Source organism: Mustela erminea, chromosome 10 (assembly GCF_009829155.1).
Source record: "Mustela erminea isolate mMusErm1 chromosome 10, mMusErm1.Pri, whole genome shotgun sequence".
Classification (NCBI taxonomy): Eukaryota; Metazoa; Chordata; class Mammalia; order Carnivora; family Mustelidae; genus Mustela; species Mustela erminea.
In genome coordinates, this window is record NC_045623.1 from 2,423,232 (window position 1) to 2,443,672 (window position 20,441).

Below are 20,441 nucleotides of genomic sequence, written 5' to 3' on the forward strand. Positions count from 1 at the left end.
CCCCCGCCCAGAACTGAACCTGGCAGAGTGGCCGCTCCCGGACCCCCCCACCGGGCTCTGGGTTGAGAGGTAACAGCCATCTGGCGCCAGAGAAACCCCCACCCAGAATTGGACGTGACAGAATGACTGCTCCCGGACCCCCCACTCAGCTCTGGGTGCAAAAGGTAATAACAATCTGGCGCCCCGCGTCTTGACAGGGAGACCCTGGCCAATCCTGAGGTGACACATACCCTAGCGGTGCCAACCAAGCAGTTTGAAGAACGACAGCCCTTTGACCTAACCAATAATCTGTTCCCAGCCTTTTCCCGCTCTGTAGCGCGCCAGTCATAGAGTTGCTTTTTGATTTTCCCGTGGTATGTGGCGATCTGTTACAAGAAACTATGATGTATGCTAAGTCCCTGCCTCCCCAAAAATAGTGTATATAAAAGGTGTTGTGACCCCGAGCTTGGGACCTCTTAGCGTCACCAGCAACGAGTGCGCGGAGGTCTGGTTTCGAATTTGTAATAAATGACCCTTGCTGTTTGGCTTTGACTCTGGACTCTGGTGGTCGTCTTTGGGGGGTCTTGGAATTTGGGCATATTCAGTAGCTATGTAAATAATCAGGCCATGTTTAATGAGACCAGATTTATTTTGCAAACAAGTTAGTCTTACTGCGAGCATCTCTGATACAAATGGGATGACTGCAGAAGGGAAAAGTATGTTTCAATAGCACACCTCTGTGGTTATCAGATGCCAGTGCTGTCACTGTCTTTGAAGTTGTTATCTGCAAAGTGACCTGGATCCTAAATTCTTCTGGTTTTCTCAAATATTTATCTGATTAAGACTCTCTAAACAAACATTTCCAATTTTCTTCCAGCCTTCTTTCTGACTTGGAATCACTAAGAACAAAACCGCTTTTCTTGAGGTCCTGCAAACTGAAACTGGACAACCAGACAGAAATTTCCTAGAATCACTGTTAACAGCCATGCGTGGATGATGTTCTTGCTTGTTGCAGCTGGGCTATTCAGAGGGTTCACACCTGATGACATCACCAGAGATTGTCAAACTGCACACAAGGAAAGAAAATGAATGAGATTGCTCAAAGCGGGCTTTCAACTACCTCCATTTTGACCTTAAGTTTTCTTTCCAGCTCATCTCTTAAGGCAGGCAAAAAGCCCTCCAAGCAAAGTATCCTGTCTAGGGAACCAAAACTGCCCCTCACGCAATAAGGACTGCATAGACCAGCAATAAGGTCTTGCCTAGGCCAGGAACCCACCTGTGATTGATTCTAAGCTAATCATCAACCTGACCTTTATATAATTGAAGGAAGGAGGGAATGGAAGCTCAGGAGGGAAGTTGACCCAAGTAAAACCATTTTGGTTTTTAGGTTGTAAGTCAGCAGGTCATAGACCCAAAAGACCCCACTCCCTCCGGCTATAAAAGAAATGTCAGTTGGACATTTTTGAAACTGTTCCCTCAGAGTGTTGTGCTGACAATACTCACCCCATCTTTGGCCGTCCATCTTGTTCACATTTGCTCAGAAACCTCACTTGGGACTACATATTCTGGGCCACTAGGACATTAATGTATATACCTTAGAAATGCCTGGTAAGGCCACAACTGGTGGGGGAAGAGGGAGGTTTATTTTGGCCTCCCATGAATCAGAGATGATGCACAGGGGGTACCCCAAGATCTAATTGGGCATGAAAGCCTTTGGAGGTGTGTGTAAACCTTTTGATCTCACTACAATGCCCTTCTGTGTCCTCCCCACTCTACATAACCTGTGGACTAAGGTCTGGATTTTGTGAATAACTATGCAGCTGCTGTGGACTGTTTTCCACCAGAATCCCTGTCAGTAAGTTACCCTCAATAAAACTCTATGTAAACTATCAAGTGGGGAAAACCACTTGATAGTTTACATAACTAAACCACCCCCATGGGGCTCTCTGCTCTGCTTTGTCTTCTGGTCTCAAAGTGCCGTCTTAGCTTGGGAATAGTTTACTGATCATCCTCTACCTTCTAACATACTCCCTGCAGGTAATGCTAAAACTCTATGTAGGACAGTAGAAAAACCAACCACCAAAATATAGGAGATACACCCAAAGTTAAAGAGTAAGCTCCTCCCTAGATGGTTAGCTAACAACAACAACAAAAAGACAAACAAAAAAAACCCCTATCAAACCCTTTACCAGAAGCAAAGGGGCATAACTCTTCTTCACCCAGGAGGAGAGACCATTACTTTGTGAAGTAGCTCCTGATGTGGGAAACAAAGGCAAAAGAAAACATTAAAATTTCCTACTGCCTGTAAGTCCTTGAAACAGACAGAGTGACATTTCCTCTAGGAACTCAGCTGCCTTTATGTTAATACTTTGCTAAGGGCAATCTTAGCCCACCCTCAAGATCCTGTAAGTCTACTTTAACACATAAAAATTCCCTTGGAAGGGGCGCCTGGGTGGCTCAGTGGGTTAAAGCCTCTGCCTTCGGCTCAGGTCGTGGTCCTGGGGTCCTGGGATCGAGCACCCCCATGGGGCTCTCTGCTCGGCAGTGAGCCTGCTTCCCTTCCCCTCTCTCTGCCTACGTGTGATCTCTGTCAAATAAATAAGTAAATTCTTTAAAAAAATTCCCTTGGAAACTTTCATTATCTCTACTCCCCACCCCAAGATACATGTTAGCAATCATCCTCTAAGTGATGAGGGAGCAGGAGGCTGGCTGAGGACAAAGAAAAAGCTGGCACCCTGCACCCCCTCTCCACCCGCTCCCCTCGGTAATGTGTGTGACATTCCTCAGGCACCCCCAACTGCCATAAGTGAGAAACAAAGAGTTAACTTGCAGAAATCACAATCCTGTAAGACAGGAGTCTCCCTGGGTTTACAAATGTCGTATAGAGATCTACAAAGAAGTTACCTTATCAACAGCACAATTTCCAGAGGCAAATAACTCAGTTCCTCAGCCCTAAATAAAGTTAAATTTCTTCTATACCCAAATCTCACTAACAAAGACGCTTGATAACAGAAAAGTGAATGGCTTGCCAAAAGACAACATTGATCAAGCCACAAGGCCTCCGTATCCTGGCACCTCACAGGCCCTCTTTAGCATATTAAAGCTCCGTTGAACCCTCCCTTTCCCTCACCTTTCCCCAACAGCAAGGTACATAACCTGCCATCTCTCAGAACCCAGGGCAGCAGCTCTTTCTGCCCACGGGTCCTGTCCCCGTGCTTTAATAAACCACCATTTTGCACCAAAGATGTCTCAAGAATTTCTTCTTGGTCATCGGCTCTGGACCTCAGCCCACTGAACCTCACCTATGTTCTAGAACTTTATCATAAGCACACTGCCCACTGATCTACATCTGAAGGGTCTCATGATTCAGAGGTTTTGACAGTAATAAATGACCTCTCCCCAACAACAGTCAGCCCCCTCAAGGTCCTAGACTTTGCTTCCAAAATTCCTTACAACTTATGGTATATCCCTAACCCCTCCCAACTTGAAGGCATATTATCAGTCACCCATCACAATCCCAGTGCAGCTCTTTCTACCTATGGGTCCTGTCCCCATGCTTTAATAAAACCACCTTTCTGCACCAAAGACATCAAGAATTCTTTCTGGGGGCGCCTGGGTGGCTCAGTGGGTTAAGCCGCTGCCTTCGGCTCAGGTCATGATCTTGGGGTCCCGGGATCCATCTCAGTCATTTCATCTGAAGTCTGAGCTTCTCAGACTCACTTTCTCCTTTCTTCCTTTACTATCATTTCAGGGGCTTTTCAACAACTGTGGTTGTATTGAAACACTTTCAGGTCATTGCTCTGGCTGCATGCAATCCTCTATCCTGGGGCTGCTCTATGGGGAGGAGAAAGCCTGCCTTTTGGCTGGTAGGACCCTGGACAGAATGGTAGACCCAGAAACTTGAAGCCTTCCCTTTATTCCTGTCTTTATACAAAGTTGTCTTTTGGGGGCACAGGACAACCACCTAAGTTGCTAGCATAGCTGCCAATCTTTAGACTCCCGTGTGAGGATTCTTCTCATTGGTTTAACGTGATGATGTTCTCCACATCTCTAGTCTAGTGATCTCTGGAACTGGCTGAAACCAGTACCCATTAACAAATTAAGTTCAACTAGGACCGCTTCCTAGAGAAGTTGGCTGTAAACACTACACGCGTGGAATGTCACTTAGACCATGATAAATTTCTATTTCTACTGTCTTCTGTCAGTGTCCTCCACTTACAACTTTAATAGAACTGGACAATTTCGCCTTGTAAAAACTTTCCTAATGTTTTTCCATCAGTTAAAAATAGTGGGTTGGGGTGCCTGGGCGGCGTAAGGACCTATTTAGCCAGAGGCTTCCATTAAGGTTAAATAATACTCTTGTTGTGTAACCCTTGAACTGTCCCTGCTTCCTTTCCCCCAGGGGACTGACTTAAAAACAAGTCCCAGAAACCAGCCCCAGGTAACGAAGCCCAGATGCAAGGGTGAGTCAGGCTAGGTGGAGGAATTGATCAGTGGGGGGTTGCATACTGTCTCCTAGCTACCAAGGAGTATGGGCCTCGCCCTTTGGGCACCTTTTGGATGCCAATTCTAACGAGGGTGATAGGCTAGGTCAAATGTCTACTATAAGGTAAACTGTAATTCAATTGGTCACTTATGTGTGACCTAACATGACTGTGGAGTTTCCTGTGTGTATTACAATCTCATTGGCCACCTGTGCATGGCCAGGCCCAACCACATGGCCTTTGCCCTTAAAAGCCAGTCTGTGAAACAGAGAAAGGTCGCTCTCTCTGTAAAAGGCGTGGCCCTGGCCGGTCAGTCTGATTCTTGATGCCTGGTACGAAATAAAGCTTTGCTTGACCTTCGCTTTCTATCAGTCTCCCTCCTTTAATCACTGACCTAACAGGTGGCTCAGTGGGTTAAAGCCTCTGCCTTGGGCTGAGTCATGACCCTGAGATCCCAGGATCGAGCACTACATCAGGCTTTCTGCTTGGCAGGAAGCCTGCCTCCCCTGCCAGCCTGTCTCTCTGCCTACTTGTGATCTCTGTCAAATAAATAAAATCTTAAAAAAAAAATGGTGGGTTCTTCAGGGCAAGGAGAGGTTTGGTATCTCAGTCCACAGGTCAGCACCCATTTTACAGTCTAGAATGCAATGGGAAAGCTGGGGAATACCAAGAATCCTTCCTACCAGGACTTTAAGGGCAAGGTGATGATCATAGTGATGAGGGAGCAGGAGGCTGGCTGAGGACAAAGCAAAAGCTGGCGCCTTGCACCCCCCCCTTCATCCGCTCCCCTCCATCTGTGTAGCAGTGTAGGAAGTAGGGATACTTCCTCCTAGTTATCTGTAACTTATAGAGATGTAAAAGTGCTCATTTGTAAAAGTGCTCAAAGCATTCAAGCTTTTCTCTCTATCTGAACCCTCTGAAACCAAAAGGTCTCAGTAAGCATTCTTCCATGGCAATCAGTTATTTGCATAAGTTCAATAAGAATCTGTTCTCCTTGTAACAGGACATCATTGGAAACTGGTTATTTTACCAAAGCTTTGACTGGGATGTCATAATTGAAAAGACTCAGATATGAGCAGACAGTTTAAAGGAACTAAGGTTGACTTTATGAAACCTGGAGCCATAAAGCCCCTTGGGACTGTTGGCCTGATACCTTGCTTACAGAGTTCCCAGCAGCCTCACCAGGTGAGTAAAGAATGTCACTCCTGTGCTCGCTTCGGCAGCACATATACTAAAAAAAAAAAAAAAAAGAATGTCACTCCTTGGTAGGTGCAGTCTCAGGAAGAGGAATTCGCCCAAAGGTATTGCAGGCATGCCTGATGGCAAGTACAGGGCTTGGCTTCTGGCCTGGAGAGGCTACTAAAAGTTCAACCTAGAGATTGCTCATAAGAAGTTCCAGCAAAGCAGATTCTAAAAGATCTTTTGATCACACTCAACTGTTCTTGCTGAGCTTATGGAAATAATGGGCCAAGTTTGTTAAAACTGGACTTGTTTCACAAGTGAATTAGTCCTGATTTGGCTATCTCTGTAAATGAGGGTTATTTTAGAGAGAAAAAAATTATGTTTTAGTAACACACCTTTATGGGTGTTAAATTCTAGATTTGATTGTCTTTAAATGTTGTTTACCTAAGCTAAACAATTTGAGGTAAACTTCAGAGAAGTTACACAATAGCTTCTTTAGTCGATCTTACTGTTTTGTGGGGATATTAGCAGACCCCATGGCACATGATTAAACAACTGGAATAATGAAATTGCCTAAAAGCCAACCTGTCGCACTCCATAGGATTAACTATGGACTTGTGGAGATAATGGATGACCCCACTTTCTTTATGAGTGGATTGAATGATCCATGGGGGACTCCCCTTATCTCTTGACAAGTTTTCTCACTTGCCAGTGATCCTCTGTAATCAAGATATTGTTAAGGCTGGACCACTCAAAGGTCGTCTTATTGGTTTCATCCCTTAGTCATATTTATCCTAGAGGCCACCTCTGTTGAGGTGCAATTGCAAACAGATGCTTTAGCTAAGCATAGAACAGCCCTCCTCATAAAAAGAGCCTCAAAGCTCACTATAAAACAGTCCCTGACTGTAATGACTTCACATCAGGTCCAGATTTGTCTTAGAATTCAAAGGCCACCAATGGATGATGGAGGCCAACTAATTAAATATTGGGCCATACTTATAGATATGCCAGAAATAATATTTAAAATTTGTCAAACTTTAAACCTAGTTACTATATGCCTGAACCTGACCACTGTACTTCTTTCTCTATAGAGCAAAAAAGGTTATTGATCTTGCTTACTCTATTTGGCCAGATTTAAGATGCCCCTGTTAAAAATACGAATGACAGCTGGTTTTCTGATGACAGTAGTTTTCATAGAAAAAAAAAAGAAAAGAAAAGCTAGGTATACTGTAGTGCTCACTAGCACTTTGCAGTTGCCAAAGCCTAAAAATAAACATTAACACTGACTCCAAATATGCTTTCCTGGTGCTACATGCCCATGGAGCTATTTGGAAGGAAAGGGGATTGCTGTCAAGCCATAACTCCCCAATCAAACATGGGCCTAAGTTACGAAACCCTCCTTATCGCTATACTAAGGATGATATATATCAAATCTGGGATACATATCTGTGGCTTACACCCACGATTGGACGGCTCAGTCAAAAGGCAGTTTTATGCTGGGAACAAAGAAATCATACGAGTGATACTTGGGCAAAGAACCCACGATATCTGGGATGGCTATCACTAGAAATGTGTTCCCAAGTAATAGTACTCCAGGCTACTGACTGGTTTGCTACTGACTGGGCAAGGCGACCTGGCATCAGATGGCCAGCTCCAATCAGAACCCACTGGATATGTGGAACCAACCTGTGGCCCTGGCTTCCTCCAGGATGGGTAGGTCGCTGTACTTTAGGATTTGCCTGGATTCATGGGCACATTACTAAAACCATTGCAACCCCAGCTAATCTCCCCAACTTGAAACAAAGATGGACACGATCTGTTTTTAAATGGTATGATCACTTAGCATCCATTTTTGTTCCATCTGCGGGACTAGAGGATGTCATGTGGCATGTAGAAGCCCTTAATAAATATACTACAAAGGCGCTCAATGATTCACTAAATAGCATCTCCCTGCTTAATACCTAAGTGTCACAGATATGCAAGGCAGTCCTACAGAATAGGATGGCCTTAGATGTCCTGACAGTAGCCCAGGGTGGCACATGTGCAATCATCAAGACAGAATGTTGTGTGTACATCCCAGACTATCACAAAAATGTCACAGGACTAATAAAAGATATGAATACCCAAATTAAGGCCCTACAAGATCCTTCTCTCTCTCTCAGCGAATGGTTAAGTTCCTGGTTTGAAGGAGGACTATGGCCAAATCTCCTTTTCGGGCTTTTCATTCTTATCACCTTATTAACCTTAATATGTTGCTTTGTTCCATGTTTCTCTACTTGGTGCCGAGACTCCATTGCTACAATGACTTCACCACGACAGATGATCCTTGTCGCGCGCGAGAACGCCTCTTCACTATCAGCGCTGGATTCAGCTGCCTCCACCTTTTGTAACTCCCCTATACGTTCCTAGCCTGATCAATATTGACCCGAGCAGGTAGGGACAGCTCTACGCCCCTATTCAGCATGAAGAAGTTACAGAAGATGAGACCTTCCACCTTCAACCACCTTAAAGATTTAAGGGTCAAAATTGTTCAGGGGGGAATGATGAGGGAGCAGGAGGATGGCTGAGGACAAAGCAAAAGCTGGCGCCTTGCACCCCCCCCCTTCATCTGTTCCCCTCCATATGTGTAGCATTCCTCAGGCACCCCTGACTGCCATAAAATGATAAATAGTTAACTTGCTGAGATCGCAATCCTGCAAGACAGGAGTCTCCCTTGGTTTGCAAATTTCCTTGAGATTACAACAAAGAAGTTACCTTATCAATAGCCCAATTTCCAAAGACACAGAACTCAGTTCCTCAAGCCTAATGTTACCCTCCCCTCCATAAAAACCGAAGGAGGTGGAAGTAGAAGGAAAAGTAAATAAAGTTAAATTTCTTCTAAACCTAAATCTTATTAACAAGGATGCTTGATAGCAGGAATGTAACATTCCACCAGACTTCCAATTGTCTTTACTTGATAGCAACTAAGCCTTCAATATCCTGATAGTATTCTTTGCCCCAATAGCCCTTCTGAACACCCCTTTGTCCTCACCTACCCAACTCCTGTGTATATAACCAACCACTCCTCACAACCCGGGGCAGCAGCTCTTCCTGCCCACGGGTCCTGTCCCCGTGCTTTAATAAACCACCATTTTGCACCAATGACGTCTTAAGAATTCTTTCTTTAGTCGTCGGCTCCGAACCTCCTCACCCCACCGAACCTGACTTAGGTTCTGGGACTTCATCAATAGCAATTTCATTCAAGGGACGTCTGGGGTTGCTTTGACACCAGGAACCTCCGACAAACACGGAACTGTCTATACATGAGCTATTGCGGAAATTTCTCTAAAATTTACCTCAAGTTTTCTAGCTTAGGCAAACAGCAAACATTCAAAGACAATGAGAACTGTAATTGTCTATAACAACTGTAATTGTCAGTAACATCTGCAAAGGTGGGTTACTGAAACATAAATTTTTCTCTCTATAAGCACTCTCATTTCCAGAAATAGCCAAATTAAGATTAATCTGTATGTAGAACAAGTCACAATCTTAGCCTTACTTTTTCCTTTTGCCTTTGTTTCCCACATCAGCATCACTTAGGCCAACTCACCAAACTAACGTTTGCTTATTTATTTTTTAAGACTTTTATTTATTTGACAGAGAGCAAGTGCACACAAGCAGGGAGGAACAGGAGAGGGAGAGTGAGCAGCAGGCTCCCTGTTGAGTAAGGAGGCTGATGCAGGGCCTGATCCCAGAATCCAGGGATCATAACCTGACTGGAAGGCAGACGCTTAACCAGCTGAGTCACCCAGACTGTTCTGAAACTGGGGTTTAATATCTAATCTACCTGCAGTGTCAGCCTCCCCCAGAAAGGTTTTAACTGAGTCAGGCATCATCCTGTCATCACCAATGAGCTAATGTTACCTAGGCCCTTTCCACCCCCAAAAGCAAATGAGGTCATGATAAGACCCAGTACCCTTTCCTCCAGGTGACAGTAAGCTTGCCTGCAATCCTTTTCTTCTGCTATTAACTCCTTGCCCCACCCTCCTTCTAATAAAAACCTTCTATTCTGTGTAACTCCTGGGAGCCCCTCTCCGCTTACCAAACAGGGTGCTGCCCAATTCATGAATCATTTAATAAACCCAATTAGATCTTCAAATCTGCTCAGCTGAATTTTGTTTTTTTGGCTGGGCCCTCACTCCCATCTGAGATGCTTTTGAGCCCAGTATCTAAAAATCTTCTTAACTATCCTCTGGACTCAAAAACAGAGTTTATAGTTTGTTCCAACTATTAACCTTTGATTTAGTTTTATTTCCATAAAAAAATGCCTCTTATTAAATAGGTGATTGATTGCTCACGTTATGCAGAACGCCCCCTGCAATACCACCTCCTGAAATGAGACACAACTGTTTAACTGAACTAACATATTCTCAGGACTAACAGAGTGGTTCAAAGACATGAAGCTTCAAAGAGGGGAATGAAGGATAGCAGAACGCGCCAACCCAAAGTATGGCTCTTTGGCCTCAAGCTTATTCTGAGGAACAGCAGACACAGGGGAACCTCCAAAAACAGAGAAGTTAACCTTTTGAGTGGGAAATTTACATTTCTAAAGGAAATCTCCATTTGTAATGGTGCCCCCCCACCCTGCCCCATGCCCTGTCCAAATAGAAGAGGGCTCTACATTGAAGAGAATCTTATCTATGGAGAAAAGCACCAAGTTAATTCTGCCTAACCAACCTTATCCTGTTTACTGTGTTTTTTGCTGGTTACTTCCACAACTTCTCCCCTTCTCCCATGCCCTGCTTCAGTCCTGAGCTGAAGATGGTATTTAAACTGGTGACTAAGGCCACCCGGGGAATTACTCACTTTTCCCTAGGTATCTTCCATGTACACCTGAGGTAAACCTGTTCAACTTCATTAAAAAAAAAAAAGAAAATTTTATTTTTTATTTTTTATTTTTATTTTATTTTATTTTTTTAAGATTTTATTTATTCATTTGACACAGAGAGATCACAAGTAGGCAGAGAGGCAGGCAGAGAGAGAGAGAGGAGGAAGCAGGCTCCCCGCGGAGCAGAGAACCCGATGCGGGACTCGATCCCAGGACCCTGAGATCATGACCTGAGCCGAAGGCAGCGGTTCAACCCACTGAGCCACCCAGGCGCCCAGAAAAAAAATTTTTTTTTTTAAATAAAGCAATGGGCCTCCCAATTCCTATACCAGAGATCTGGCACCACATTTTAGGAACTAAAAAGTTCTCTTTGGGAGATGATAAGAACTGAATAGGGACTGCAGTCAATACTGCTGTGATGGCAATGTGCAGTAAGAGGGCAGCTACCCTTATAGTGATGAGCACTGAGTAACGTACAGAACTGTGGAATCCTATGTAGTATACAAAGAACTACCATAACATTGTTAGGTCAGTTTAAAAAACTCTTTTTTAAAAAATTAAGGTGCATATTGATTTTTTGTATAGCACTCATCACCATTTGATATACTCTGTATTTTCTTTCTTTAATGGTCTGTCTCTCCCTCTATGGTGTTAGCTCAATGAGGGCAGAGATTTTAGGTAAATAATTTTACCTTTTAGGTAGAGCACCTTCAACAGGTCTTCTGGGTTTGTTTTCTCTTTCCTTTCTTCCTTTCCTCTCTTCTTCCCACAAATATTTGTAAGGCACTTACTAGGTAGTTGGTACTGTTCTAAGTACTGGAGATCCCAGAGAGAATAAAACAAAAATCTCTGTCCTCAGGGCACCTGGGTGGCGCAATAGGTTAAGTGATCTCAGGGTCCCGAGACCATGACACCGAGCCCCTGTAGAGCTCTGAGACAGCAGAGAGTCCGCTTAGGACTCCCTTTCCCGCTGCCCCTCCCCCGACATGTGCACACTCTCTCTCAAATAAATCCATCTTGAAAAAACAAATCCCTGCCCTCCTGGAGCTCACACCCTGGTATGAGACAAAAACAGTCTGTCAAACGGTGGTTAAGTGCTATAGAAAAAATAAATGCACCTGAATAAATGATTATTAAGGGAAAGAAAACAATCTGAAGAAACCACATACTATATGATCCTAATTATATGGCATTCTGGATAAGGCAAAACTATGGACACAGTCAAAGGATCAGTCATTGCCCACAGTTCAGAGGGATGGTGGGGAGGGTGAACAGAGAGGGCAGGGAGGTTTTGAGGACAATGGAAACATTCTGTATGATACTCTGATAGATACCAGGCATCATACATTAGCCAAAACCCATAGAAAGCACAATCCAAAGAGTTAACCCCAATGTAACCTATGGTTAAGGATACTGTTATCGGGGCACCTGGGTGGCTCAGTGGGTTAAGCCTCTGCCTTCTGCTCAGGTCATGATCTTAGGGTCCTGGGATCAAGCTCCACATTGTGCTCTCTACTCAGTGGGGAGCCTGCTTCCTCCCTCTTTCTGCCTGCCTCTCTGCCTATTTGTAATCTCTGTCAAATAAATAATCTTTAAAAAAAACATACTTGGGCGCCTGGGTGGCTCAGTGGGTTAAGCCGCTGCCTTCGGCTCAGGTCATGATCTCAGGGTCCTGGGATCGAGTCCCGCATCGGGCTCTCTGCTCAGCAGGGAGCCTGCTTCCCTTCCTCTCTCTCTGCCTGCCTCTCCGTCTACTTGTGATTTCTCTCTGTCAAATAAATAAATAAAATCTTTAAAAAAAAAAATACTAATACTATTAGCAATAGTAGTTCATCAATTATCAATTACACTTTAATGCAAAATGTTAATGATGTGGGGAACAAAGGCAGAGGAATGTAGGTAAAATTAAATCTTATAACCAGATTGTTAACATTCCTCTTTATGAAAGTCCATTTGGAACTTCCCCTATCTTTACTTCTCCCAACCAGAAGGTATAAAATCACTTGCTCCTCATAAGCCCGGAGCAGCAAGGAGCAAGAGCCAACAGCAGCCACAGCTCCTTCCACCCACAGGGCCTGTCCGAGTGCTTTAATAAAACCACCATTTTGCACCAAAGACACCTCAAGAATTGTTTCCTGGCCGTGGATCTAGACCCCAACATTTCCACATCAGTATCCAGTGCCTCAGTATTTCCTGTTTTGTATTTAACATTTAAATATTCTTTATGAGAGAGTGGTTGTTCCTACCAGGAAAAAAGATTTTGACCTCTTCAAGCCTTTTAGAAGATGTAAATTTATATGAAGGCAAACGTTTCCAAGAGCCATCTTCACTCTTCTTCATGAACTGGTCAAAAATGAGTCTCATGTCCTTGCTCCAGCTGGGGTTGGGGAGAGAATGGTCCCTGTGAGCAACCTCTGATGAATATGACCTCTAGAAGAAAGAGAAGAGAAAAAGAAGAATGGGAAGGGAACCCTATCTTGTAACATATTTTTCTTTTTTCCTGAGACTATCTTGCTGCTTCTGCCTCTCCTCTTTCCAGAAGGTGGTCATTTCAGAGTAGAAGCAAATTTTAAAATCAGCCAGACCAACCTCCTTGAAAGGAGAGATTGAGATTTGCTCAATGTCACCCAACTAGCTTGTAATAGAGCAGCATTTAGCTCAGGTCTGTGGATTCCCTTTCTTTTTAAACAAAACACAACACCTTAAGCACAAGGTAAACCAGGAACTGGAAGTAAACAGATGAATGTAAAAGAGTTACTAATGGGGTACGCAGGACCCAGAGCACAGGGAGAGATATTTAGCTCAGATGTTGTTGTGGAGGGCAGGAGGGGGGCAGTGGTGGTGGTTCAGGAAGGAATTTTTTGACCTAAATCTTGATTTTTTTTTTTTTTTAAAGATTTTATTTATTTATTTGACAGAGAGAGATCACAAGTAGGCAGAGAGGCAGGCAGAGAGAGGAGGAAGCAGGCTCCCTGCTGAGCAGAGAGCCCGATGTGGGACTCATCCCAGGACCCTGAGATCATGACCTGAGCCGAAGGCAGCAGCTTAACCCACTGAGCCACCCAGGCGCCCCTAAATCTTGATTTTGATGTAGGGAAGATGTTAGGCTTCGAAGTCAATGGTCAAGAAAGAATTCTTGAGCTGTCTCTGGTGCAAAAAGGTGGTTTTATTAAAGCACGAGGACGGGACCCATGGGTAGAAAGAGCTGCACTGGGATTGTGATGGTGACTGATTATATGCCTTCAAGTTGGGAGGGGTTAGGGATATACCATAAATTGTAAGGAATTTTGGAAGCAAAGTTTCCAGGACCTTGAGGGGGCTGACTGTTGTTGGGAAGGGGTCATTTATTACTGTCAAATAAAACCCGAGTCCTGAGACCCTTCAGGTATAGAGGGTAAGCTTAGAGGATGATTGCTAACATGTACCTTAGGGTGGGGAGTAGAGATAATGGAAGTTTCCAAGGGAATTTTTGTGTTTAAGTAGACCTTACAGGATCCTGGGGGTTGGGCTTAGATTAAGATTGCCTTTTGCTCTTAGCAAAGTATTAACATAAAGGCAAATGAGTTCCTAGAAGAAATGTCACTCCGCCTGTTTGAAGGACTTGTTAATGGGGTATAGTAAGGAAACTTAATAATTTTTCTTCTACCTTTGTTCACCATATCAATTAGACAGCAGAAATTAGCTAGCTAGAAAGGGTACTGTAGGCAAGGGGAAACTATACGCAAAAGCAAGGAGGTATAACACAGTTTTATGGGGCCTCAGAACCACCACACTTACCAAATACTTATGAAGTAGGTACTAATTTATCATCCCCATTTTACGGATGATGAAACTAAGGTCTAAAGAAATTTGGCTTTGTTTCAGTGCAAGGGGAAGAGCAGATGGCTGCAGAAATACAGACAAGGGCATGGCTGTGAGAAACTTCCATACTATGCTAGTTGGCCTGAACTGGTCTGGAACCGTAGTTGTTCCCAGAGGGATTTTCACAGGGAAATAACAAGAACTCATCTGGCCATCATATGAAAGATAATGGGAGGGACCAAGACTGGATCTGGGGACTCCTGTGTCAAGGCTTTGGGAGATAACTTACCCAAGTGAAAAATTATGACTGCATTAAGAAGATAATGGCTCAGTTGGTTAAGCAGCTGCCTTCGGCTCAGGTCATGATCCCAGCGTCCTGGGATCGAGTCCCGCATCGGGCTCCTTGCCCCGCAGGGAGCCTGCCTCTCCCTCTGACTCTGCCTGCCACTCTGCCTGTGCTCTCTCTCTCTCTCTGACAAATAAATAAATAAAATATTAAAAAAAAAAAAAAAGAAGATAATGAGTAAGGGAAGAGTAAAAAGACAATAGGAGCTCCAGGTTTCTGACCTATGCAACACAGTGAGTGACAGAGCCAATTACCAAGAAACAGAACAAAAAGAGGGGGCGGAGGTTGGGCAGACAGGTGCTTGCTGTCAGAGTAACCATGGCTTCCACCCATGCTATTTCTCTGCAGCACTGGGCCACGCTACCACTCCTGTGCCCAAGGCAGCAAGTGGAATGGTGCAGAGGTCCCAGGCCCTAGAGGGGGAGAAAAGGTGACTTATTAAGGAGCAGGACAAAGCAAATGGCCATAGGCACTGGAAAGGAAAACTTTTTATTTGGGGGTTTTTTTTTTTTTTTTTTTGGCTTCAGCAGAAATCTTGGAATGTTTAAGATCACAGAAACTATCAAGTCTATGGCATTCCACTTCCAGTCACCCTTTTCAGTTTAGATTCAATGTTTCTATAACACTTGGACCACACCTGAAACCAAAACAGTAAGGCTGAGCCATGATGGAAGAACAAGCAAACCAGCCTTCCACTGACACTTGATACATGACACCTCCACTGGCTCTTATCTAGCTGGCTCTGATCCTGGCCTGATGGTTGAGAATACAGGCAGCCTGTCTCAAAAACCCTACAGAATTAAAAACTCCTTGGCTGAGGAGAAGGAAGTAACAATTTCATGAGGGTAACGTGAGTAGGGTTAAGACAACTCCACCCCTAGCCAGGATCTGTACCTGTTTTTTTCCTATGGCTTTGAATTTGCTCATCTCTTTAGAACCTAGTTCAGAAAATCTGGTAAAGAAAAGAGCGAGCAATTTATAGGTGCACGGGGGTGGCTCAGTCAGTTAAGTGTCTGCCCTTGGCTCCTCATGATCCCAGGATCCCAGGATTGGACCTGAATCAGGATCCAGGGAGCCTGGTTCTCCCTCTGCCCTTCCCCCGACTCATGCTCATGGACATGCACTTTCTCTCTCAAAAATAAAGCAGTTTTAGAGAGCGAATGAGCCCCTGTATGGGAGAGCACAAGCTGTAGGAGAAGCAAGCCGCTCTTCAAGCAGATAGTCCAATGTGGGGACTTGATCCCAGGACCTAAGGATCATGACCTGAGCCAAAGGCAGCCACCCAGGAGCCCCCAAAATAAAACAATTTTTAAAATCCACATTATTTCTCCATCTCAAGACAATGATAGATGTTGGGGCATCTGCTTTCGGCTGGGGTCATAGTCCCTGAGTCTTGGGATTGGGCATCCTGCTCTGAAGAAAGCCTACTTCTCCCTCTCCAACATCCCCCCCTCCACCCCCGTTTCGTTCTGTGTCTCTCACTATCAAAATCTAAAAAAAAAAGACAATAATAAATGTTTATGTCTTTCTACCAACTTTTCTTAAATGTGATCTTTCTCGTATTTATTTATTTATTTATGAGAGAGCAGGGGTGCTTGAGGGTGGGGGAGGAGCAGATGGGGAGGAAGGGGGAGAATCTCAAGCTGACTCTCCACTGAACTGAGCATGGAGTCTGACACAGGGCTCAATCTCACCACCCTGAGATCCTGACCTGAGCAGAAATTAAGAGTTGGATATTTAACCAACTGAGTCACCCAGGTGCCCTTCAATGGAACTTTTTTTTTTTTTTTGAAAGATTTTATTTATTTATTTGACAGATTACAAGTAGGCAGAGAGGCAGGCAGAGAGAGAGAGACAGGAGGAAGCAGGCTCCCTACTGAGCAGAGAGCCCATTGCGAGGCTCAATCTCACCACCCTGGGATCATCACCTGAGCTGAAGGCAGAAGCTTTAACCCACTGAGCCACCCAGGCGCCCCAAATGTAACCTTTCTTGATATACTCATAATTTCAGTAAGAAATTTATTTTTCCTTTCTGCCTCACCACTTAAAATTATGTAGTACCCACTTTTTCACGTCCTTAATCTCAATTATCACCATTTTCAACATCAGAAAAATAGTCCTTTAGACTCATGTACTATAATTTACTTAACCATTTAAGTTAGGCATTTAAAGCATTTCTAATCTTTTGCAGCTTTAAGTAAGAATGTTCACTGGAAATTTTTGAATATAGCTTTTTCTCTGCTTTGGATTATTTCCTTAGAATCCAGTCTCAATCACATGGCTTTTAAAGAACATGAATTCTGGAAATAAACTGATCTAAGCAATCACAGATAAATATGCACTGAGCAATACATGTCAGCTGAGAGGTAGAAAAGACTGTAGGATCTGGCTCATCTACAGGTCTCAACAGGCGACTCTACCAGAGTTAGGGTGGCTCAGTCCTTAGATATCTGCCTTTTGGCTTAGGTCCTGACCAAGCCCCCACATCCAGTTCCCTGCTGGGTGCAGAGACTGCTTCTCCCTCTCCCACTTACCCTGCCTATCTGTGCTCTCTCACTGTCTGTCAAATAAATAAATAAAATCTTAAACAGGCAACTCTAGGATGGATCAGTTCCACCGTCTTTTTATGTACCAGGATGAGAGATAATTGAAGACTTTTAGAACTAGAACGACCCCTTGGCTGTGGGCTAACCTACCGGATTTTAACTTTGAAGGGTGGGATTCAACTACATGCAGTGAACTTTTTAAAATCTGCTATATGCCTGCTTTGGTGCTAGGAACTGGTTGAGGCAGAGAGGGAAAAGAGGACTTGGGCCCTGCCCTCAAGTGGTGGCAGCTTCAGGTGTGGAAAATACTTGAACAGGAGTACATATAGACCCAGGAGTAACAGAGATGAGGACTGATGGAGTGGTTTCTAAAGTAGAAGAAGTGCACTAAGGACAGAATGGGAGAGCTATACCAAGCAAAGGCACAGAGAGATGACACAACTGTTTGACACCTTGGGGAACTGCCAGGATTTCAGTCCTCAGGATGTAAGGTGCAATGAGAAGAGCAGCCAGATGTGCAGCCAGATGTGGATGGCAAAGTAGAAGGGGAACACTCACCACTGAGCCTCTGTGGCCTTAACACAGGGCTTAGATTTCATCGGCTAGGTCAATGTTTCCAAACATCAAAATGAAAGCTGATTTTAGGTAGCACAAGGACTACAACAAATGTATTTTTAAAATGCCTATTATCAAAGGACATAAACAACATGTCATATTTGACGATCTCACAAACGTTATTTCCTAGGATGAAGTTCATTAAAGAAACGTAGTCTTTAAAACACCACGAAGGTGGTATTTGAATGATAAAATACTTTTTTCCACTATGGGGAGCTTTAAGCAAAGCAGTAATATGAACTTAGGTTTTACACTCTCTGGTGTAAAAGATGAATTGCTAGGTGAGAAAAATGGCAGGGAAAGCTGTTAAAACTGTTGCAAAGATCTGAATGAGATATGGTTAGAAGCCAAACTAGGTAGAGAGAAATGAAGGGGAAAAAAAGATTAAGAGACTTTTAAGATACTGGGACCAAGGGATGTGGAGAGAGACTGATCATGGGGAAAAAGAAGTAGGAGCTCCTTGGATGATTCCAGAATTGCAGCTTTGCAGATTGGGGTGGAAAGAAAGGAGATTTTTGTTAGTCTCTGTGTGTTGTTAGGAGGGGGAAGTGGAGAAGTAATCTATTAATTTTAGAGGCATGTAGAGTGTAGGACCTCAGATGAACACTGTGATGTTGTGAGAAATAAAAAAAAAAGTTTCAGTTCAACAGGGTAGGACTCAAGAGATATTTGATGTAAAGGCACTTGCAAATTCCCAGCACAGACTGTGTACGTGAGGGATAAATGTTAGGGATAATCATTACCTTTTGTAGCTCTCTGTAGGGGAAAAGTCTTTGGTTATATGTTTTTTAAGGGGGACTTGTTAACTGAAGTTATGACTTCTTTTCAATGTGCTTCTTTTAAGATTAAATTACTGAACAGGGAAAAAAAAAAAGACTTACAAAGCCTCTAAATACTATTGTTAAATATTCTCAACACAGATTACAAGGCACCAACATGTAATTAAAGTAATAAATTTATCTTTGCTGTAAGAGCAGCACAGGCTATTTTCTTTCCCAGGTGAAAGATGGTATAGGATTAATAACCAGTCTGCACACATTATTCTTTAAAAGAAAAGTGTGACAGCTTGCAGTTCTTGCTCAGTACAGAACTGTCCCATGTTCCCTTAGTACTTCATTGTAACATACAGCCATTCACCCTTTTCTCCCAAACTAGACTGTGAGCTCCTTGCTTACTGATCTTTGTATCATGAAGACCAATGTCTTACATGTTGTTGGGGTTCGATTAGTAATAATTGAATACTGGGGTGCCTGGGTGGCTCAGTGGGTTGGGCCTCTGCCTTTGGCTCAGTCATGGTACCGGCGCCCTGGGATTGAGCCCTGCATCAGGCTCTCTGCTCAGCAGGGAGCCTGCTTCCCCCTCTCCCTCTGCCTGCCTCTCTGCTTACTTGTGATCTCTCCCTGTCAGATGAATAAATAAAATCTTTAAAAAATAGTAATAATACTTCAGTGAAGCGAAACATTGGGAAGTAAGAACAAGCATTATTTAGTACAGGCAGTGCCATTAAGCGTTGCCTCATTTTCCTCTTACAACAGCCTTTGAAGTTGAGAAAGTGGCTTATGGGACAATTATCCGCTGGGCAGAGATGATCAGGATGAACTCTCGAAGGGACACCTCTCTTCTGGCGAGCACATACTGTAATGGTCAGGAGCAGTACTGCTTAGGTCAGACCCCACCGTCACTACCGGCCCCTGTCTGACCTTGCCCAAACCAGACCGCCCTTTTTTTTTTTTTTTTTTAAAGATTATTTATTTATTTGACAGAGATCACAAGGAGGCAGGCAGGGGGGTGGGGTGGGGGAAACAGGCTCCCCACTGAGCAAAGACCCTGACGCGGGGCTCCATCCCATGACCCTAAGATCATGATCTGAGCTGAATACAGAGGCTTTAACCCACTGAGCCACCCATGCGCCCCCACGACCGCTTCTTTACCGGTCTCAGCCGTAGCCATCCTCCCCGACCTGCAGACCGGAGTCCAACATCCCGGAGGGTGCCTCACGCCGGTGTCCCCTTCCTGTCCGTCTCCGCCTTTGGCTCTCAGGGCTGAAAGCGACCCAGCTAACAACAACGTCTAGCACTGACATTAGCTTTTACCCCGCGGTGAGCGGATCAACAGGTCAGCGCGGCCGTCCTCACCCGCTCCCCCCAGACACAGGCTGTCCTGGCACTGCCGCCCACTCCCGACGCCCCGCCCCCGGACTCACGAGAGGCCACGAGTCCCTCGCCAGCGGGGACGCGCCTCCCGGCGGGCCGCAGAGGACTCCCGGCGTCCGCAGTAGGGAGACGCAGCTCCGCAGCATCGCTCGGAGAGGGCGCAGGGTTCCGACACGAACGGCCTGGCAGTCGCCGGCTCACCGGCTCTGCCCATTCTCCGAGGGAACACGTGACCAAGGGGGCGCGGCTTGAGGCGGGCGGGGCGGTGGCCTTTGGTGTCCTCAAACTTTGGCCCCGCCAGGTCCGGGCCGACTACTGTTAAACCACCCGGGTGGAGGGCAAGGGGAGCGAGGCCCCGGAAGCGGGGAGGGCAGGAGGATCAGCCCACAGCCCGGCAGCTCCAGTCTGCCTTCGTCCCCACGCCCGGTCCCACCCCTCCCGCCCCGCGCTGGGATCTCTGGGCGTGTT

General features: G+C 44.8%; 1 protein-coding gene across 2 annotated transcripts in view; it reads right to left on the reverse strand.

Annotated features, from left to right (window-relative positions):
- Nucleotides 1–20,206, reverse strand: part of THEM4 (thioesterase superfamily member 4) — a 47,092-nt gene extending 26,886 nt beyond the window's left edge. For both annotated transcript variants that reach the window (XM_032301913.1, XM_032301914.1), the window contains exons 1-2: nt 20,024–20,206; nt 12,759–12,942 (exon numbers count right to left, since the gene is read on the reverse strand). In XM_032301913.1, the coding sequence (XP_032157804.1) occupies nt 12,759–12,942; nt 20,024–20,119 (280 nt within the window). In that variant the 5' untranslated portion in view covers nt 20,120–20,206. The remainder of the gene's footprint in view (nt 1–12,758; nt 12,943–20,023) is intronic.
- Nucleotides 20,207–20,441: the final 235 nt, after the last annotated feature.